Source organism: Lipotes vexillifer, unplaced genomic scaffold, assembly GCF_000442215.2.
Source record: "Lipotes vexillifer unplaced genomic scaffold, Lipotes_vexillifer_v1.1 scaffold31, whole genome shotgun sequence".
Classification (NCBI taxonomy): domain Eukaryota; kingdom Metazoa; phylum Chordata; class Mammalia; order Artiodactyla; family Lipotidae; genus Lipotes; species Lipotes vexillifer.
This window is the reverse complement of record NW_006792454.1, coordinates 1,098,189-1,117,064: the sequence shown is the minus strand read 5'-3', so window position 1 is coordinate 1,117,064 and position 18,876 is coordinate 1,098,189. Positions and strand designations below refer to the sequence as shown.

General features: G+C 37.1%; 1 protein-coding gene across 1 annotated transcript in view; it reads left to right on the top strand.

Moving 5' to 3' along the window:
* The window catches only part of MPDZ (multiple PDZ domain crumbs cell polarity complex component), a 170,639-nt gene extending 154,092 nt beyond the window's left edge, over positions 1-16,547 (top strand). The window contains 11 exon segments of the mRNA XM_007465638.1: positions 1,792-1,937; positions 2,663-2,746; positions 2,950-3,143; positions 4,631-4,778; positions 8,344-8,434; positions 9,299-9,342; positions 10,163-10,285; positions 11,553-11,657; positions 12,215-12,327; positions 13,147-13,270; positions 15,145-16,547. Coding sequence (XP_007465700.1) covers positions 1,792-1,937; positions 2,663-2,746; positions 2,950-3,143; positions 4,631-4,778; positions 8,344-8,434; positions 9,299-9,342; positions 10,163-10,285; positions 11,553-11,657; positions 12,215-12,327; positions 13,147-13,270; positions 15,145-15,291 — 1,319 coding nt within the window. The 3' untranslated portion in view covers positions 15,292-16,547.
* Positions 16,548-18,876: the final 2,329 nt, after the last annotated feature.

The following is an 18,876-nucleotide window of genomic DNA, read 5'->3' as shown; positions in this document are numbered from 1 at the left end:
TTACTTTTTTGAGAAAAATTACACTGGCATTTAATAAAAGAATAAATTTCAAGCTTTGCAGCATTGAAAATAAAAGTACTTGAAAACATTGCTTTTGGGGCTTCCCTGGTGGCACAGTGGTTGAGAGTCCGCCTGCTAATGCAGGGGACACGGTTTCGTGCTCCGGTCTGGGAGGATCCCACATGCCGCGGAGCCGTGAGCCATGGCCGCTGAGCCTGTGCGTCCGGAGCCTGTGCTCCGCAACGGGAGAGGCCACAACAGTGAGAGGCCCACGTGCCGCGAAAAAGAAAAAGAAACAGAAAACAAAAAAAACATTGCTTTTTTTCTGCAACTGGGGAAAAAAATCTCTTTTGGCCTCCAGACTGAAACATTCAGTTCTTTTGAACAGGTTTTTAAGGAAACAGCAGTTTAAAACATTTGTAATATAGTTGGTTGAAAAGTCTTTTTTTTATTGAAGTATAGGTGATTTACAATATTGTGTTAATTTCTGTTGACTCAGCTATATATATATATATAATATATATATAATATACACACACACACACATATACACACACACACACACACACACACACACTCACACACATCTACATATATTTTCTTTTTTATATTCGTTTCCATTATGGTTTATCCCAGTACATTGAATGTCGTTCCCTGTGCTATACAGTTGGACCTTGCTGTCTAAAAAGTCTTAAAGTAATAAATATCTGATGAAAGCAATCCTTTATTTAGAAATACTAATTCACTAAAATGTTTAAAAAATATATGGAAATTGTTTCATTTTTCATTTTTAAGTAATCCCTAAATAGCATTGTCTATAAAAATATAAGATGCTAAATGGAAACATAACATAAAAGAAAATATGTTACACCTGTTCTTACCTTCAGGAGCAAGAAAGTAGTCTGCCTCTGATTCCTAGAAAGAGAACATTTTTTTCTGAAGCTAATCTATCAAGTATCCCAGCTTTCCCAAAATATGACATTTGCTCTATGCTTTTTGGTATATCACAAAACATATGATGTGAAGACTCTCATAAAACAAAGTGTAAAATTGTATTCTCCTTATTTTTTCATAATCTAATCTTATTTATTTAATTCTGAGCATTTATGCACCAGGATTTAATATCCGAGTTCGTAAAACATCGAGACACAAGGAAAGAAACTGCAAGTGGGTCTCACTTGATGTCTTGTAAACTCAGATATTAAATCCAGCTGCTTGTATGCTCAGATTTGATTACATAAGTAGAGATGCTCTAAGATAGGATGAAAAGGAAAACCAAATCAAAAATCTAAAAAGCCCTGAATGGCAGGCACCCATGACCAGAGTTACTGATGTCCTTTGTGTTTTGTCGTCTTCCCTGAATGTGAGTTAGGTCTCTACCACATAATCTCAGTTCTGAGTTTTACAAGTCATAATTCCATAAGAAGTTTGTTTGGGTCCCATGAAACATAGAATATCAAAGTGGAACTAGAGGTTCAGTTCAACTCTCTGTTCTCATTCCTTTTACCCATTACCTCCAGTAATTAAAAAAAATACAGAATACTGCATAAAATAATATAACAGGTAATTTTGTACCCACCACCCTAAATTAACAATGACGATTTAATCATTTGTTGGATAGTTTTAAATATAACTAAAAGAGTAAGGTGGAATTATATAGTCTTCTTTGTCTCCAACTTGGGCCCATGTTTCTGCTCCATCCCCCAAAGGCACCCAGTGTGGTGAGTTTGATGTATATGCCTTCTAATCAATTTTTGTTTGTATTTCATTTCACTTTTAACGTATTTTTAGGTACAAGCAGGTCATCAACACCAGCAATCTTTGCTTCTGATCCTGCAACCTGCCCCATCATCCCAGGCTGTGAAACAACAATTGAGATTTCCAAAGGGCGGACAGGGCTGGGCCTGAGCATCGTTGGGGGATCTGACACACTGCTGGTGAGGACACAGCCAGAGATGCTCCACATACACAGGCAGCCTCTTCAGTGAGCCCTGAGAGATCATTGTCAGGGAGATTTCCATCAGTTTTATGAAAGAAAATACAGAGGCTTAGAAAAATGTATCATTCATTGTTATTTTAATTTATAGGGCAGATACTCAGCTGCGTACTGGGATTTTTATTTTGAGTAAGCCAACACTGACTTAATATTATTTCTTTATACTTGTGATTGTGACCTTTAGATTCAAAATATTTCTGTTAGTTTATTAGTTCTTGCCATATTTTAATTTTCTTTTTACTGACTGGATACTCTTGGGTTAGACCCATATTGAGAGAAATCTGAAAATTTGGATAATTTATAGATAAAAATTTCTAAACATCAAAAATGCTTTTAAAATCCATTCATTCCTTTTGTGGATAGGAAAGGTGATGAGGTGATGTATAGCTATTATATATGCGTGTGTGGGTGATTTATATATTTTATAATTTTTTTCTTTAAACTTCCCTATCACGTGAAAGAAGTGTAAGCTTCTTTGAGCCTTTTAGCAAAAATTGTCTTCTTATGCTTTTCTTTCAATTTTGATATGTGACTCACATACGGATGCAGTGAGTCTATAACCCTTATCACTGTCTCTAAAAGTGAAGTGTGTTTTGACTTCATTTCTGCTCACCCTCCCTAGGGAGAATGGTATAAAGCATGGCTGTGTTTTGTTTGTGCCCTTAGGGTGCCATTATTATCCATGAAGTTTATGAAGAAGGAGCAGCATGTAAAGACGGAAGACTCTGGGCTGGAGATCAGATTTTAGAGGTACAGAATGCTGTGCATTTGACCTTTATAACTAACAAAGAAAAGGCTACTCTGGGGAGGATGGTCTTTGCTTATTTCTTTTTCCCTCCCTCCTTCCCTTCCTCTCCCCCCTCCTTCGCTCCCCCTCTCTCCCTTCTCCCTATCTTTTTTCCTTTTACTCAACTCACCTGGTTCCTCACCCTCTGTGTCCCATTTCTGTACAGGTGAATGGAATTGACTTGAGAAAGGCCACACATGATGAAGCAATAAATGTGCTGAGACAAACACCACAAAGGGTGCGCCTGACGCTCTACAGAGATGAGGCCCCGTACAAAGAGGAGGATGTGTACGACACCCTCACCATCGAGCTGCAGAAGAAGCCGGGCAAAGGCTTGGGGTTGAGTATTGTTGGTAAAAGGTATGACTGATCAGGGCAAACGCAATGACCTCTTGGAAATGATTGAATTTAAATTCCTTGGAAGAGTACTAGCAGTAGTAGAATCTTTCTCAACTGCTAGTGTTCTGTAGGTAGCTATTTCAGCCCATGCAGTAGTGGAACATCAGAAGACATTGGTGTTGACATTTTTTAGTCAGTATTTTGGGGGATTTTGAAGGTACTAGACAAAAAGCCATTTGGTACTTTTGAGGACCTGCTGGGTGCCAGGAGATATATTAGGTTCTGGGGAACAGAGTTAAATAAGACATGGATCCTGGATCCATGGATCCAAAAACTCAGTTTGGTAAATGAGCATTAAATATATTCTTGCAACAAAGGAATCTGTTGATGAGAGACAGAAACGCATCGTGGGGGATCCATGGAAGCACAGGAGAAAGGGACCGACTGCATGACCTTATTTAAGGGAAGTAGATTAGGAAAACCCCTTTATAAAGAGGTGCCAGAGATGAAGCCAAAAACGAGAGGTGAGAGTTGGTCTGACAAAAGTGGGCGAGGATATTCTAGGGAGAAGGATCAGTGTGCACAAGAGCACACCGTCAGAAGGGAGTCGAAAGTGTAAATTAAGAGGCCAGGTTAGTAGGTTGGTGAATGTACATAAAGTCAGTACCTCATTTATTTAAATATGTATTTATAGTTAATATTAAAAAGTATATAATCCAGTAAGTTCCAGCACTTTTATTCTTAAGATGGGAAAGCAGAGTATCAGATGGTGAAAGGGCTTGTTTGAGGTCATGACCTTGGCAAGAACAAGTGATACAATTCAGCTTTTACTAAATGTTTCTACTGAGAGTTATCTTTGCATCTCAACAAGAAGTCCTTGAGTTATTTATACTTTTATGAAAGGAAGCTTGAAATAAGTTGAATATTTGTTCATTTTGCATAAACCTATCTTGTATGAAAGTTAGACCTGTAATGATTTAAAAGAAGAGACATCACAGCAACGGTACTTAATTCTGAGGAACAAATGGTTTTAGTTTGAGATACATATCCGCTATTTATTTTCAGTAACGTTAATGACATTGGTGATAATAGCAACATATTTATGTAGGCACAGGTCAATATCCATTCAAGGCTTCGTTATGGTGTAGAAAGAACAATAGATTTAGCTCCCAGTGACTGACTCCCAAGTCCTGTTTTTGCCATTTAGTAACTGTGACTCATAAAATGAGTATAATAGCCACTTCTACTCACAATGTAGAACTGTTGAATAAATATGCTTATGAAAGATATGTTCAATCTATGAAATATTGTAAAGACATAAGATACTATTTAGTACAAAAAGTGATTCTCATAGTTGCACCAGTGTTGCTGAAAACAATAAAACTTTCAAAGTCCTAAAAATAGAAGTACAATTTCCAGTTGTAAAATGTTAGCCTTTCATTAAATAAGCATTGCATTACAGCTGGGAAAAAATAATAATGTTGGCATTCAAAATTTTACGTTTGCAGAAATGATACTGGAGTATTTGTGTCCGACATTGTGAAAGGAGGAATTGCAGATGCTGACGGAAGACTGATGCAGGGAGACCAGATACTAATGGTGAATGGAGAAGACGTCCGTCACGCCACCCAGGAAGCCGTGGCAGCTCTGCTGAAGGTAGAAATCCAGCGCCACAAATGCTCATGTGTAATAGTGTAAGAGAAGGAGGGGCGGCCACATTCAAACAAGTATTTATTTAATGTGTTCTCTCAAATAAGACATGTTTATACATTAGACACCATATTTCAGTAATAAATCTCTAAATAACAAACTTACAATCAGCTGTTTATTATATATTTATTTAGCAGTAGTAAGAAATATGAACTGAGTATCTGTGTTCTTGGTAAATCTTTTATCACAGAGTGATTACTGTGTGGCTCTCTTCGTGAAAGAAAAACACATATTCAGTCCACAAAGGAGAAAAAAAGTCTTAACCTCAGTTCTCCCCTGCCCCCCCCATATTTATATTTGGATTTATTCTTACGACCCCCTAGCCTAAGGGAAGAATCTCCTCCCTGGCACGGGTGTTCTTTGAAAAGGGACTCGGCAGAAAGGCGGAAGATCATAGGAGGCAAGAAGGGCACCTCTGGAAGTCATGCTTTCTGGACTGCCCTGTCCCAGCCCCTTCCTTAACCCCTTACTGGGCGCTAAATTGGACATCTTTATGTTTCCACAGAGATGAAGAATGTGGAAGAAAGATTTTATCCTTTTTGCATGACAGAAGAGAATGTTTGGTTCACATCTTATTCTGATTCAAAACTATTGAACTATTTAAAGTTTGACATTTAAAATCATAGTTGGATGGGTCATCCTTATGAAATGAAGACAATGCAATGCAGATTTACGGGCAGTACCTTCAACAGTTATTATTGTTGTTATTTCAGTAATTATAATGCCTCCATCCCAAGGTATCATTGCTAGTCTTAAGTACATTTTACATTGTGAAATCTCTTTCCTCCATGGAGTAAACTCTCCATGAAGAATCATTTTCTGATTGGAAAGGCAGATCCAGTCTCATTTTAAAAATGTAAAATATAGAATAGTCACTTAAAAATACAACTCGTGGAAGTTTAGACATTTTTCCTATCAGGGAATATTCCAGTTTCCAGAGGGGATTTGTGTTCCTACAAGTAAATAAAGCAGTGTTTATCTCATTGTTTTCCTTTAGCTTTGTTTCCTTTATGACCTGAAGTGTAGTTCAGTGTTGATTAAAAATCGATTGCCATCAGTATCCATGTCACATGGCACATGTTCAGTAACATGAGCACATAACTTCATGACAGTGTCTGACAGAAGGAGAAATGTCAGAGATCTCAGATGCTAGTGGGAGCCTCTTCAGTGGCTAAGCTTAGCTTCATGGAGTGATTTTCTTGTTATAAACCTCTGTGGTTTGCATAGGATCTGGTATATACATATAAATTTAGTTATTAATAAAGCACACTTAAAGTCTATCATTTCTTCTTAGAGTTACCAATTTTCAAAAGATAATTCGAATTCTTTAAGGAGAAGTAGCTTCCTTTAGGAGATAAATTAACAACGATAGTTAATTCTGTAAGATAGATACCTCTCAAAGATAGAGAAGGAGACATCCATAAAATAACCTAAATAATTTTAGAACCAGTTAAATCACCATTTAAAAACCCAGTTTGGCAGTATATAATGAGAGCCTTAAATATTTATATAGCTTTGCTATTTGTACCTCCATCTGCTGCTTGTTGTTGTTTTGACTTGTTATTTCTTCATTTAAACATCTTGCAGAATCCTCAATACACAAAAAACTTCACGTACATAAGGTTCATTGTAGTGTTGTTTGTAATAATAGAAAACTGGAAGCAACACAGTTGACGATACTGCTTTGTGCTCGACACTTTGATAAGAATTGTGCGTGCATTATTTTATCACAACAACCTATAATGGTCTCTGTTTTTAAAATGCAGAGTAAAAGACTTACCAAGGTAAACATCTGCTAAGTTCACACAGCTAGTAAATCACATAGTCTGGATTTGAACCAGTGTATCTGACTCCAAAAGCCTGAGTTCTCAAACACCTCACTGTGCTACTTTCACATTAGGCATTTCTTGCATGCCTGTGATTTATTCGTAAAGGACCACAGGGAAATTGTCTTCAATTCTCGTTTTATGTTTACAGCAATATAGCTTGTTTAAGTATTGTATATTATAATATATCTATTCAGGTACAGTGAGGCAGTAGGGAGCTTACCCAATTATCTGAGTACCTCTGCTATTGAGGGCAAAACGAATTGTTGCAGTAATGGTTATTTTATTGTTTTTGTTTTGTTTTTTAAGATCTGAGTTACTTAGTTCTTTTGGCCTATCTAAATTAGTGTTTCGTGAGATAATTGCTTGATTCTCCATTTCTCTTTGCCTTGACAGACATGCTCTCCATGTAAACCATGAGGCAGTAAGACAGACACTGGGTGTTGCTGCTGCTGCTTGTTGTTATAATTTTTTTACTAGTTTTAATGTTTTAGAAAAGCCTTTTTCCACAAAGGATTGGAGGTATCCTTGCCCGTGGAAATTCCAAAAGGAAAACGCCTTTCAAAAACCCAGTCTTGAAGAGTAAAATGTAATCCTAAAGCTGACTGTGGCATTTTATTTAAACATTTCATCGAACAACTCCCCCCACAGTGTTCCCTAGGCACAGTAACCTTGGAAGTCGGAAGAGTCAAAGCTGGCCCATTCCATTCGGAGAGGAGACCTTCTCAAAGCAGCCAGGTGGGTAGCTGTGGGATTCATCAGGGCAATGCCGTCCATAGGCCAAAAGGAACTCAAAGACGGCCCTGACCATGAGTCTGTCCAGGGTCATGTACACAGGCCTGGCCCCCTGGCAGCTTGGCAGAGTGGCTGGGGTGCAGAGTTTGTGATAGGGAAGAACGAGAGATGGGAGTGGACAGGCAAGCATAGGTGGATGGAGCTCTTGAGCAGTTTGTGAGTCATTCTAAGGAACTTAATTCCAACCATTCTTCTTTTCTGGCATGATTCTTTTTCCATAATCTCAAAGGTAAACCTATTAATATATATATATATAAAGTCTACAAAGATAATATATGTTTAAAGTATTTTATAACAAACATTTATCAGTCAGTATTGAACTGAAAAAATCCCATGTAGGTGAACTGTAGAAGCTTGCCACCACGTATCAAATGTGGTGTGAGATAGCCGGAGTCTCTTGGTAAGCCCCTCTCTTGTCTTGCCTTCTGATGACAGAAGCCCGTTTTATCAACCTGTCCTTAAGGACCTCTCAGTCACCCTTGAATGAAATGAAATGAAATGAAATGAATGAAACCATTCGTTTCCTGTCGACTGGCCCTAATTCTGCAGTTGTTGAAGTCCCCATCTATGTACAGCATTTGTTTAAATTTAGAGAAGATTAGCTTGGGTGAGATTATGAAAATCCACTAAAGTTTTAGGAAGGTTGGAATCAATTGCATCCATTCTTTTGCCTTTAATTTATTTATGTCATTGGACAAATTCTTCCTAAAAAAGGAAAAAAAAGAGAAAACTCAGTGGAAACTCTCCATATTGATTGCCCTTCAAATTACCAAATGCCACTGTTGCTTAACAAGTATTTCTAAGTCCATTAAAAGAATTCTGAAATAAGTGGTATTTAGCAGGTATTATTACTTCCCAAACTTTCTAAAACAACTGTTACGTATTTGTAGATGAGTGAAGGGAGCCTGTCATCATTCACTTTTCCACTTGCGGGATCCAGTACATCTGAGTCACTGGAAAGCAGCTCAAAGAAGAATGCATGTAAGATTGGATTGAAATTTTAAGTGGTTTGAATTTTGGCCATCAACCGTGATTTTTTTCCCCTGTCTTACTTTACCTCTGAAGCTCTGTTTCCTCTAAATCATCCCAAACCCTAGTATAGGTGCAAAAATTCAGAAGAGCATGAAGCAATGCCTATAGCGGCATTTCCCATTTGATGTTTTCCCTACGAGGTATACTAAACATTAGAATCAGGATCCTGCAATTTTTTTCTTGCAAAGCAGATTTTTGTATTTGATTTTTATTCCCTTTTTCTGTTTAATGTAACACCAATATATCAGAAGATCCCATTAAGTGAAGCTTTCTTTCTCCATGAAGATTGCAAGAAATTTGGTTGATAAAATTAATACGATCCTCCTGTGTTTTAATTACATGAAATCATGAGGCACAGGGTTTTTTGGCTTGGAGCATTGGTTGAAAGTTGTTCAAACTGAAGAAACTAACCATATGGCAGTCTCTGTTTGCAGTGTAACTAATATTCTAGAAATTTAGGCACTTAAGTCCATGGATTCTTTTTAATGCTTCCATGGCTTTATTTCTCTCAGCTGTGCACATGTCTTTCTATCCAAAGCACATCCTGTCCTTAACTCATTCAAAGTGAATTATGGAGTTGTATAAGCAATGCTTGAAATAAGAAGGAAGAAACAGGATGGTGTGTGCATTTTTCCAACTGGGAAGTCCCTCTGTAAGACAGATTTAATCATGTGTGCTAGTAACTTTGAAACCCCCTTTGCAAAAAAATTAGGGTACCTCACTTAGTCCCATCTAGCTGTAGACATCAACTGAAATTTAAACTAACATTAAAAATGCACTAATAATCATATTTTATCTTTTTCCTATTTACAGTGGCATCTGAAATACAGGGATTAAGAGCAGTTGAAATTAAAAAGGTAACTTGGGAGAGAGGAAACAATATAAACTCTGTTGACTCCAAAGGCATCTGCATATGTGTTTTCCTGTTAGCTGCCTTACTATTTTATAGTACCATCTGATAAAATATGTATTATATGCAATGGAAATAGCCCAATGCAGTCTTTGCTGAATTTCCTTGTTTGAAAAATCATTTTTGGTATAGTCTTTATTGCCACAAATGGTGTCAACCCAGCCCCACGCAAAATAATGCCGGGTCTCTCTCACTTCTCATATTAGGATAAATTAGCCTTTGCCTTCAACAGAGATTTCCCATTCTCCTGAAACAGATTCCTCTGATAGCCACGCACAACAGAGAAAATAAAAGCAGATATAAGTTCTGAGCACACTTGTAGACACTTCATACCATCGTCATTTCATTTAATAGTCACTGCAGCCCTTTGTGAGAGGCACGGTAATCTCCATTTTGTCCGTGAAGATCTAGGGATTCATTGAAAGCAGTGGACTTGTTCCAGATCCCAGCGTTTGTAAGTGTGGGTTTCTGGCTTTGAACACGGGTCTCTCTGATTCCTTTTCACTTCATCAACTTCCTTGATTTTCCTCATTCCCTGTAGCATGATTTTCATTTAGTTTTGATTTCTTTTACCTCCTGAACAGATGCTTATTTTTCTAAATCACATTAAGGACCTGTATCAAATAAAGTAATACAATTTTCTTGGGCATCATTTTCCACCCTCACATCTAGAAGATCAAAGTTAACTACAGAATATTGTGCCAAAGAGACCAAAATCCAATTAAAAATATCAGTTTGACCAAAATACTCTGTCTGTCCAATGGCAGGGACCCACTGACTCACTGGGGATCAGCATTGCTGGAGGAGTGGGCAGCCCGCTTGGTGATGTTCCTATATTTATTGCAATGATGCACCCGAATGGAGTTGCAGCTCAGACCCAGAAACTCAGAGTAAGTTTTACTGATAGCCCTGGTAGCCCTAGCAAATCTGTCAAAAGGTTTTATAAGCCCTTTGACTCTGGCCAACTGTTGCAGGCAGTTTGAGATGTCTGTCAACTTTTAAATCCGCTTACCCAGCCACATCATGGCTTACTTTGGGTAAAAGAGAAGAAAATTAAAAGAGAGGAGAATTTGTTGTTGTATACAGATTTTCAGGTAAATTGAAATGGGATGATTTATAGTTATTTCTTAATATTTTTTACTTGTTTGAAACCCTGTGAAAGAAGTTAAAATAAAACAGAAGGTATTCTCAGAAGGTATTGCCAGAATGAAGTGAAATTTTTTCTTTACGTGTTTTTTTGGTTTAAATGCTGGTTTAACTTTATTAAATTGAAAATTGTCATTTATGTTGCATTTGTTTTATCAGTTTTGCAAAAGTTTAGTGTAAACATGACTTACAATGTGAAACTATACAAAGCTTGATTCAAAATTGAGGGATTTTGCATACGTAGAGCACTATGATAGAATTTATGCTAACTGCCCAGTTCTGAAATCATGTGAATATTCCATTAAAGTAACTCAGTCTCTATAAAGTAAAATCTATATGGCCTCATGCCTTAAAAATGGTCTCAAACCATAATCACTATTTAAGTACTGTCTAAATCGGTAATGGTTCTATTTCTCTTTGCTATGTAAATTTATGACTGGCACTTAAAAACAGATTGTACGTGTAACACAGGGGTCAGAAAACTTTTCTGTAAAGGACGAGATGAATATTTTAGGCTTTGCAGGACATACATGTGTGTCCCTGTTGCAACTCTTCAGCTCTGCCTTGTGAAAGCAGCCAAATAATCATGTCTGTCCTCCAGCCAGATTTTATTAACCAAAATAAACAGTGGGCCAGTCTTGGCCTGTCAGCCGTAGTTTGCCAACCCTTGACTTAGAGTCACAGCTAATGTGTATAATAATAATATCCAGAGAGATTCTGGTTCCCAAAAGATAGCAGATATGGTATGCTTTTAATAGGAAGTAATGTCTTACCCAGGAGAAACAAAGAAAAGGGAAGCGTGATTCTCTGCCCATTGCACCAAAGATGATAGAACTCAGACATTACTTGCAGCTTCTCTTTGTGTTCGCTGCTGCTTGGAATTGGACGAAAGTTTCCTTGGTTCTATTTCTATTGTTGATTAGTAGTATATATGTGCTGTGGAAGGTAGGGAAGGAAATCAACCCACTCTCCATGGCTGTTGTAGCAGATGGCTATTTCTCTCCCTCGCAGGTTGGGGATAGGATCGTCACTATCTGTGGCACATCCACTGAGGGGATGACTCACACCCAGGCAGTTAACTTTCTGAAAAATGCCTCTGGCTCCATTGAAATGCAGGTAAGATTTTTATCCCAACTCTTCTGAATATGGGTAGCTTGAGGACACATGAGATTTAATGTTAAAGCTATAAAATGATTAAATCTCCTATTATTGTATTTACTGTTTCCCTTGAACATAAATGATTACTTTGAGAATTCCAAGAAAGTACATAGGAAACACATGCTGTCACATTTTATCCTGATGCATTTATCATTTCATACTTTATATCTTAGGGGGAAAATTCATGGTCTTGGCAGGAAATGATTAATTGCTGAAATTTTAAGTGGTGTGATTGAGTGACTTACATTCTAAAGATCTTTAGAAAACAATTGCATGTGAAATCATGTTTGAAAAGCATCAAAGAACTTGGTAGAATTGAATTAGTAGCATATTCTTAGTGTCAGTTGAAGCGGCCTCTGGACCTTATGAAATTCCTGAATTTATGTTAACAGAAATGATTAAGTGGATGATAAAATACACATTTTATTCCCAGTGCTCTTTTTGAAGAAAAATTACGATGTCTTCCTAGCCACATGAGCGTGTGTGTTTTCTCTTTATATCTCTCCTGTGTACAGGTGGTTGCTGGAGGAGATGTGAGTGTGGTCACAGGTCATCAGCAGGAGCCTGCCAGTTCTAGTCTTTCTTTCACTGGGCTGACGTCAAGCAGTATATTTCACGATGATTTAGGGTGAGCTCATATACTATGGTTTGTATGTCCCTGTTACCCACGTAAGGGTGAAATGATGGAAGATGAGGTATAAAGTATGAAAACCAAGTGTTTCTAAACTCTTTGATTATGGAATGGTAGGTAGATAGATAGACAAGCAGATATGCATGCATGCTACTACTCTTCCCACATTTTCATCTCTGAGTTTTTTGAGGGAACATTTTAGTCTTGGGGGTCAATCTATCCTTTTAAAAATTCCAACATTGCCTAATCATTTAATGAATCATACTTGTGATTAAAAAAAAAATTCACAGTTACCCAAAAATTGAGTACACAAGAATTAGAATATAGAGAGAGGAGCATGTTGGAATTTTTACATAATTTGATGCAGCTTTTATATTTCTTATCATCTATTTTTGTCTCTGAGCTTGGGAATACTGATGTTTATGACTTATTCCATCATAGTCTTTGGCAGTTTAGCCTCTCACTTTAAATAAACTGGAAAAGGAAGGAGCTGCTTTATACAGTGAGAGCTTGCCATGAATATGTTAGGTTAAGGGTAGTATACATGAGTAATAGAATAGGGTGTTAAGTAGTATTTCATTCGATTATGTAAATTTAAGATACATAGCACAGCACACACTGACAATTTAAGCGTCCCCAAAATCCCCGTGATGTACTCACTGTCGGTAACAGAGTTATACTACCTTTAGGTGGATGTCAGCTAACCCATAACTTACAGATTCATGGAGATACATATATATATGCCATATATATATATATATATATATATATATCTTAAAGTCTAAAGACGTTTTTTTTTTCTCCCCTTTACTGTAGACCTCCTCAGTGTAAGTCTATTACACTAGACCGAGGACCAGATGGCTTGGGCTTCAGTATAGTAGGAGGATATGGCAGCCCTCACGGAGATTTACCCATTTATGTTAAAACAGTGTTCGCGAAGGTAAGCTTGCAAATTTTAACCACCTTCTTCTCCCCTAAGCATTCATTAATGGTGGTCAGCAGCGGGCTTATTAGTTTATGGCTTGAGGTAACGCCCAGTGATTAACAGTTGATTATTTTCTTTTGGAAATCCCTACAGGAATAGGTCATTAGATATGTTTGTCCAATTTGAGGTTTAGTTATGTTTAAAGGAAAATAGGCTCAAATTGAAGTTCCATGGGTACTCTTGACAATATACATAAAACTATTAATGAACATTAGTTAGACAGTCAGGCCTGATTGTTTTCCTTTGGAAACAAGTTGTATGTGATTGAATGTCTTTTGCAAATAGGACATTTTAAATATGTGTATGCTGAAGAGACCTGACATTTTTTTTCTTTGCATTTTTTGCTGTGAAATATAAAACAGGCACAGAAAAGTACATAAAATACATAAGGAGAATAACTAGTAGGGCATTTATTTTGTAAGTTTCATTTCATTGAATGGAATAGAAAAATAACTACTAAAAATATTAAGGAGTATCCAGCAGCTCTATCAGCTACCACAGATCAGCTATTTGCATTCAAGGGATTCAATAAAGAAAAGAAAACTGTTGGTATGTAGTTATAATCATATAGCATCCTCTTCTTTGGTAAGAATATTTAGAATACAAATAAAGTTATTAACAACATTGTTGAAGCTATTAAAGTAACTTAAACCCATATAATTATTGTTAATTTTTTGTTAAGACAATTTTTAGGAACGACAAAATTTCCTGCAGGAGAAAATTCAGATTCTCAAAATTTTACAGCACAGAGGAAACAAACTTATGTTAGACCCATTAAAAGATTTGGTACAGGGGCTTTTAGATTAGTATTATAGTCCTTTAAAGTGCTTACTTAGGGAGGTTTCATTCTATTATTTTGGAAAAAAAAAATTATTTTTCACCAATTTAAAGTGCTGTATCTATAGCTATAGCTATCTCTCTAGCTATAGGCTTAATTTATGAGATTTTTTTAAAGCCATTGGTATGTCCAAAAATACAAACAGCATTTGCCAGTAAATAGAAGAGTCATGCAGTCCTTTTTCTCAGCCTCGGAACAATTTATTTAAGGCATGCTAGTTAGAACATATTTTAAGAATTTCATCATTATGGATTCCTCATTAACTTTTCCATATTTTTAATCTTATATTTAATTGCATAATTGCCTACTATACTTATGCCTAAGATGAGGTTCTTTTCCAAACAGCAGTGTCTGTGTTTAGTCTTAATCATTTAGGGCCCATAAGGAATATGAAGACTGTCCACCCTTGGGAAGTAAAGAATCAAGCAGCTTAAGCCACCTTTTGAAAGACAAAGAAAGAATTAGAATTAGAGTTAGCACGACTTGTGCCTTATCCTGTCCTTGTCAGCATACACGTGGGCTTTTGTGCTTCTGCAAACCTTTGGGTTTGGTGGCCCTCATGTCCTTGCCCTATAAAACTGCTTTTGTCCTGTAAAACTGCTAATCCCTTGTTTTCTTTCTGTAGGTCTTCTTTATAGGATAAAAAATCTTGGATTCTATGAAATCATTCCTACTAAGCATATTCCCAAATATTCTTTATTAATTTGAGTTCCTACCAACTGCTGTGCTGAACAGCCAAAAAGCCATCCAACTAATCTATTGACTGCTAAATTCTCTCTCAAATTGGAATCTCAGTGCTGAAGCCATTTAGGAGAAAGGCTTCCTTTGTGTCTGTTCATCATTGCTTAATGGCTTTGGAGCACCTGTGGAGCGCTGAGAGCAATGTGTGTGTACATGCAGAGCAATTCACGTTCATGTTTGGATCTTTTTCTGTTGTGTAACTGCAAGGCAGCATTTTTTGAGAAGTAAACAAGCCACTTTATAATTGCAGGGAGCAGCCTCTGAAGATGGGCGTCTAAAGAGGGGTGATCAGATCATTGCGGTCAACGGGCAGAGTCTAGAAGGGGTAACACATGAAGAAGCCGTTTCCATCCTTAAGCGGACAAAAGGCACCGTCACTTTGATGGTTCTCTCCTGAATTAGCTGCCAGAATTGAGCCAACTCAACTTCTCACTTACATCCCATGCTACAAAGAGAGTGGAACTGGTCCTGTGCACTCCTCCTGGGCTGTGTTCATCCGGCTCTTCAAAACTGTAGGAAAAAATCGCATGTAAATTTGTTTTTCTCATATGGAAATGATTTTCTTACAACCTAGCATCACTTTCCCTTTCTCTTTGCATTTTGTGATGGAAACTCAAAGGGAAGGGCTCTTTGCATAGATAAATCCAGTCTTTCTTCCTGAAGATATCTGACATTTTATAATCATGTGGGCAGAAATTAATCTGGGCTCAACTGGTTAGTAGAGAAAGGAAAAAAAATCATTTGGAAGCTAACCAAGGGGAAATGGTCTCATGAAATTAAGGTGAAAATTGAAAATATAAAATAAAGAAGAAAATCTCAAGTTTTATAAAAATGCATTCTGTTAATCCACCTTCTCTCCCCACTTCTAACTAAAAAAGAAAAGAAAAAAGTTGTACTGAAAATGTTTAAAAATACTTTCAGTATTTAAAAATGATGACTATTATTAAAACATTGCAACTCCCAGCTCTAATACGCACATATATAGTTTTCTCCTAAAATGGCCTTCAAGATTGGGTAAATAACAACAGGAAGCAATGTTCCTAAGTTTGTAAAGAAACCACTTATTGCACATCTTGATGTTCGTTTTCATTTTTGACCTATTATACAATATTTTCACATTTCTGTAAGTGAAATGATGACGCTGCCCTGTATTGACTGCGGTTTCTCTAGAAAGCAGCCTTGCTAACCACGCAGGAGCATAGGAGGCTCTCCGAATTGTTAGTGCTGGTTTTAAGGGATGCAACACTGAAACTGTGTCAGTGTGCTGTGCAGTTGGTTTTCAATAAGTATTAATCTTAATGACAGAGAAAAAGCAATGTGTTAGTAATTATTTTGGTTGTATGCCATTAGTAAATTGATAGAAAAATTAAGGGAATTAACATAAGTTCATTTCATTGCCTTATATTAACATCTTATAATACAATAGTTTAAGACTAAGGGAAACAGATGGAGCTGTTTATTGAGACAACTGGTGAGGAATTATCATGTGTTCATTCCCATTTTAGAGCGTGAAACTCCTACAGTAGAATATATAAAGTCACTTTAAATATTATCTATATTTGTAACAAAAGTAGTGTACAGATATTTTATTACAGCGCTTTTGTGTAAATGCGGAATTGAAGTGAATAAATAAGAAGTTTCATGGAGCACAAAAAAAAACCAGGCATTTTTATTTTGTTCTTTTTACTGGGGAAAAGCTTTATTATACTGTTCAAGATTTACAATTTAAAATTGGCTTTTATCATGTCTAACTGAACATATGGTGTCCATAGTTTTACAGTTAGAGAAACTCTGGACAACAACATTATGAAAAGCTCAAAGCTTTTTATGCCCAGAGTTTTTACTAATGCTAAAAATGCATAGACTCCTCATGGAGCAGAGGAAGATAAACAGCATTAAAAAAAGAGAGGTGTTTTTTCTGAAACGCTACGAGTGATGCAATATTATAAGTTGTTCTTTAGAGTAGTCAAGAGTTAAAGCACGTTCAGATAGAAAAAGTCATAATGAAAATTATTTGTAATAATGAACATGAAAAATCTGATTTGAACACTGAGCAAGGAATTGAGGAACCTTTGTTCTGCCAGTTCTTCCCCTAATTAGCTAATGAACATATGCATTCCCTCTGATTTATCTCATCTGTAAAATGATAGGTGATTTTATCTCAAAGCTTATATCAAGTTCTAAAATGTAAAAATTCTGTGATTCTTAGATATACGAAACGAATGACACAACTACACGTTGCATCAATTCGGAGGCTATTCTCCCCAACCACCTATTGTAAACTGAGGTACTTGATGTAACAAAACTCATTTTACTATCCCAGTGACACGTCTAACCTCTTAGTCACCAATTAATGGCCCTCTGTCATGAAGGCATGTCAAGATCCTCTCATGGTTGGCTGCTGGAAGCTGAGCCACCCACTTTTATGTTTTGACCAGCAAAGATTTTATGGAGGCCACTCTGTGGCACACCCTAGGAAGGCCAGTTAATCAGCCACCTTGCAGTTTGAGTGAATGTGTGAACGCACTCCAGTGAGAGCACCCAGCTGGGTATCTGTACTAGCCTGTAGAGCATTGCCCCCCCCAGTTCATGTCTACTAAGAACCTCAGAATGTGACCTTATTTGGAAATAGGGTCTTTGTGGATGTAATCAGTTCGGTTAAAATGAGGTCGTGCTGGGTTACAGTGGACCCTAAATCCTTAAGAGAAGGCTATGTAGAGACACAGAGACAGAAGAAGAAGGCTGTGTAAAGATGGGGACCAAACAGACAAAAACCAAAACAGAGTACCTGGAACCACCAGAAGCTGAAGAGACGAGGAAGGTTTTTTCTCTGGAATCTACAGATATAACTTGTCCCTGCTGACCCCTTGATTTCAGATATCTGGCCTCCAAGACTGTGAGAATAAATTTCTGTTGTAGTAAACCACTTTGTTTGTGGAACTTTGCTACGGAAGCCCTAGGACACACCAGTATAGTATCTTGGATGTTTTTATATCCTTAGCTACTATCACTGTGCCTGGCAAATAGGAGAGGCTCTATACATTTTTGTTCAGCATGTAAATGATGGAATTATAGGTCGTGATTAATTTCGTGGTCTTACCTTGTTTTAGTTAAACTAGCTGCAGCCTTCATACTGAATGCAAAACAGGAAGCAGTGGGAATGCCACTTAAGGATGTAAAACACTGGGGATAAGCTCCCCTCCTGAACTGCTACTAATTAACAAAGTCAAAGCATGTAGAAGTGAAGAAAGAGAGGGAAGGAATGAAGGAAGGAAGGAAAAGAAGACTGAGAGGAAAAGAATATCGAAGCATCAACATTACAGAGAGTGACAAAGGCTTATGCTTCCTATGTTATTCTTTCGTAGAAATGTAAGATTTCTCCGTGGAGAAGGAAGAAAGTGGTCAAAGAGTTTGAAGACTTGAACGTTATAGTGTTAATTCCATGTGCAGCTCAAGACCACGTACAGCTCAAGACCATGTACAACTCAAGATTGTGGCTTGCCCATAATAGGTTAAGAATTATTTGTTTTTGTGATTAAATTACATTGGCGAATATTGCATATTTCTGGTGTTCTTTGTGACCCCTCCAAAATGATGATGATGGTGATGATGATGATGTATTTGATTTCAACACCTACTGATTTATAGCAGCAGATGTAGCAATGCGGTGTGGCAAGTCAGTAGAGCCCGTACGTCATCAGAACAGTGATGGAACTGGAAGCATAAAAGATTAAAATTCATGCAAGACAAGAAAAAGGAGCTTTTTTTTTTCCATTTTAAGAATCTTGATAAAGCTGATTTTGATAGATTCGAAGAAGCAAAGTAAGCTCTTCCTTGCTCTGAGGTATACCATGCCAGGCTGTCTTAGACCTGGTCATCTAGCTTATTGTCTGAGAATGCCAGAGATTTAGTGCCTGTCTTCAGATCTCCATCACAGTGAGTGGAGAAGTTGAAAAGATGCCTGCAGGGAGACAAGAATCAG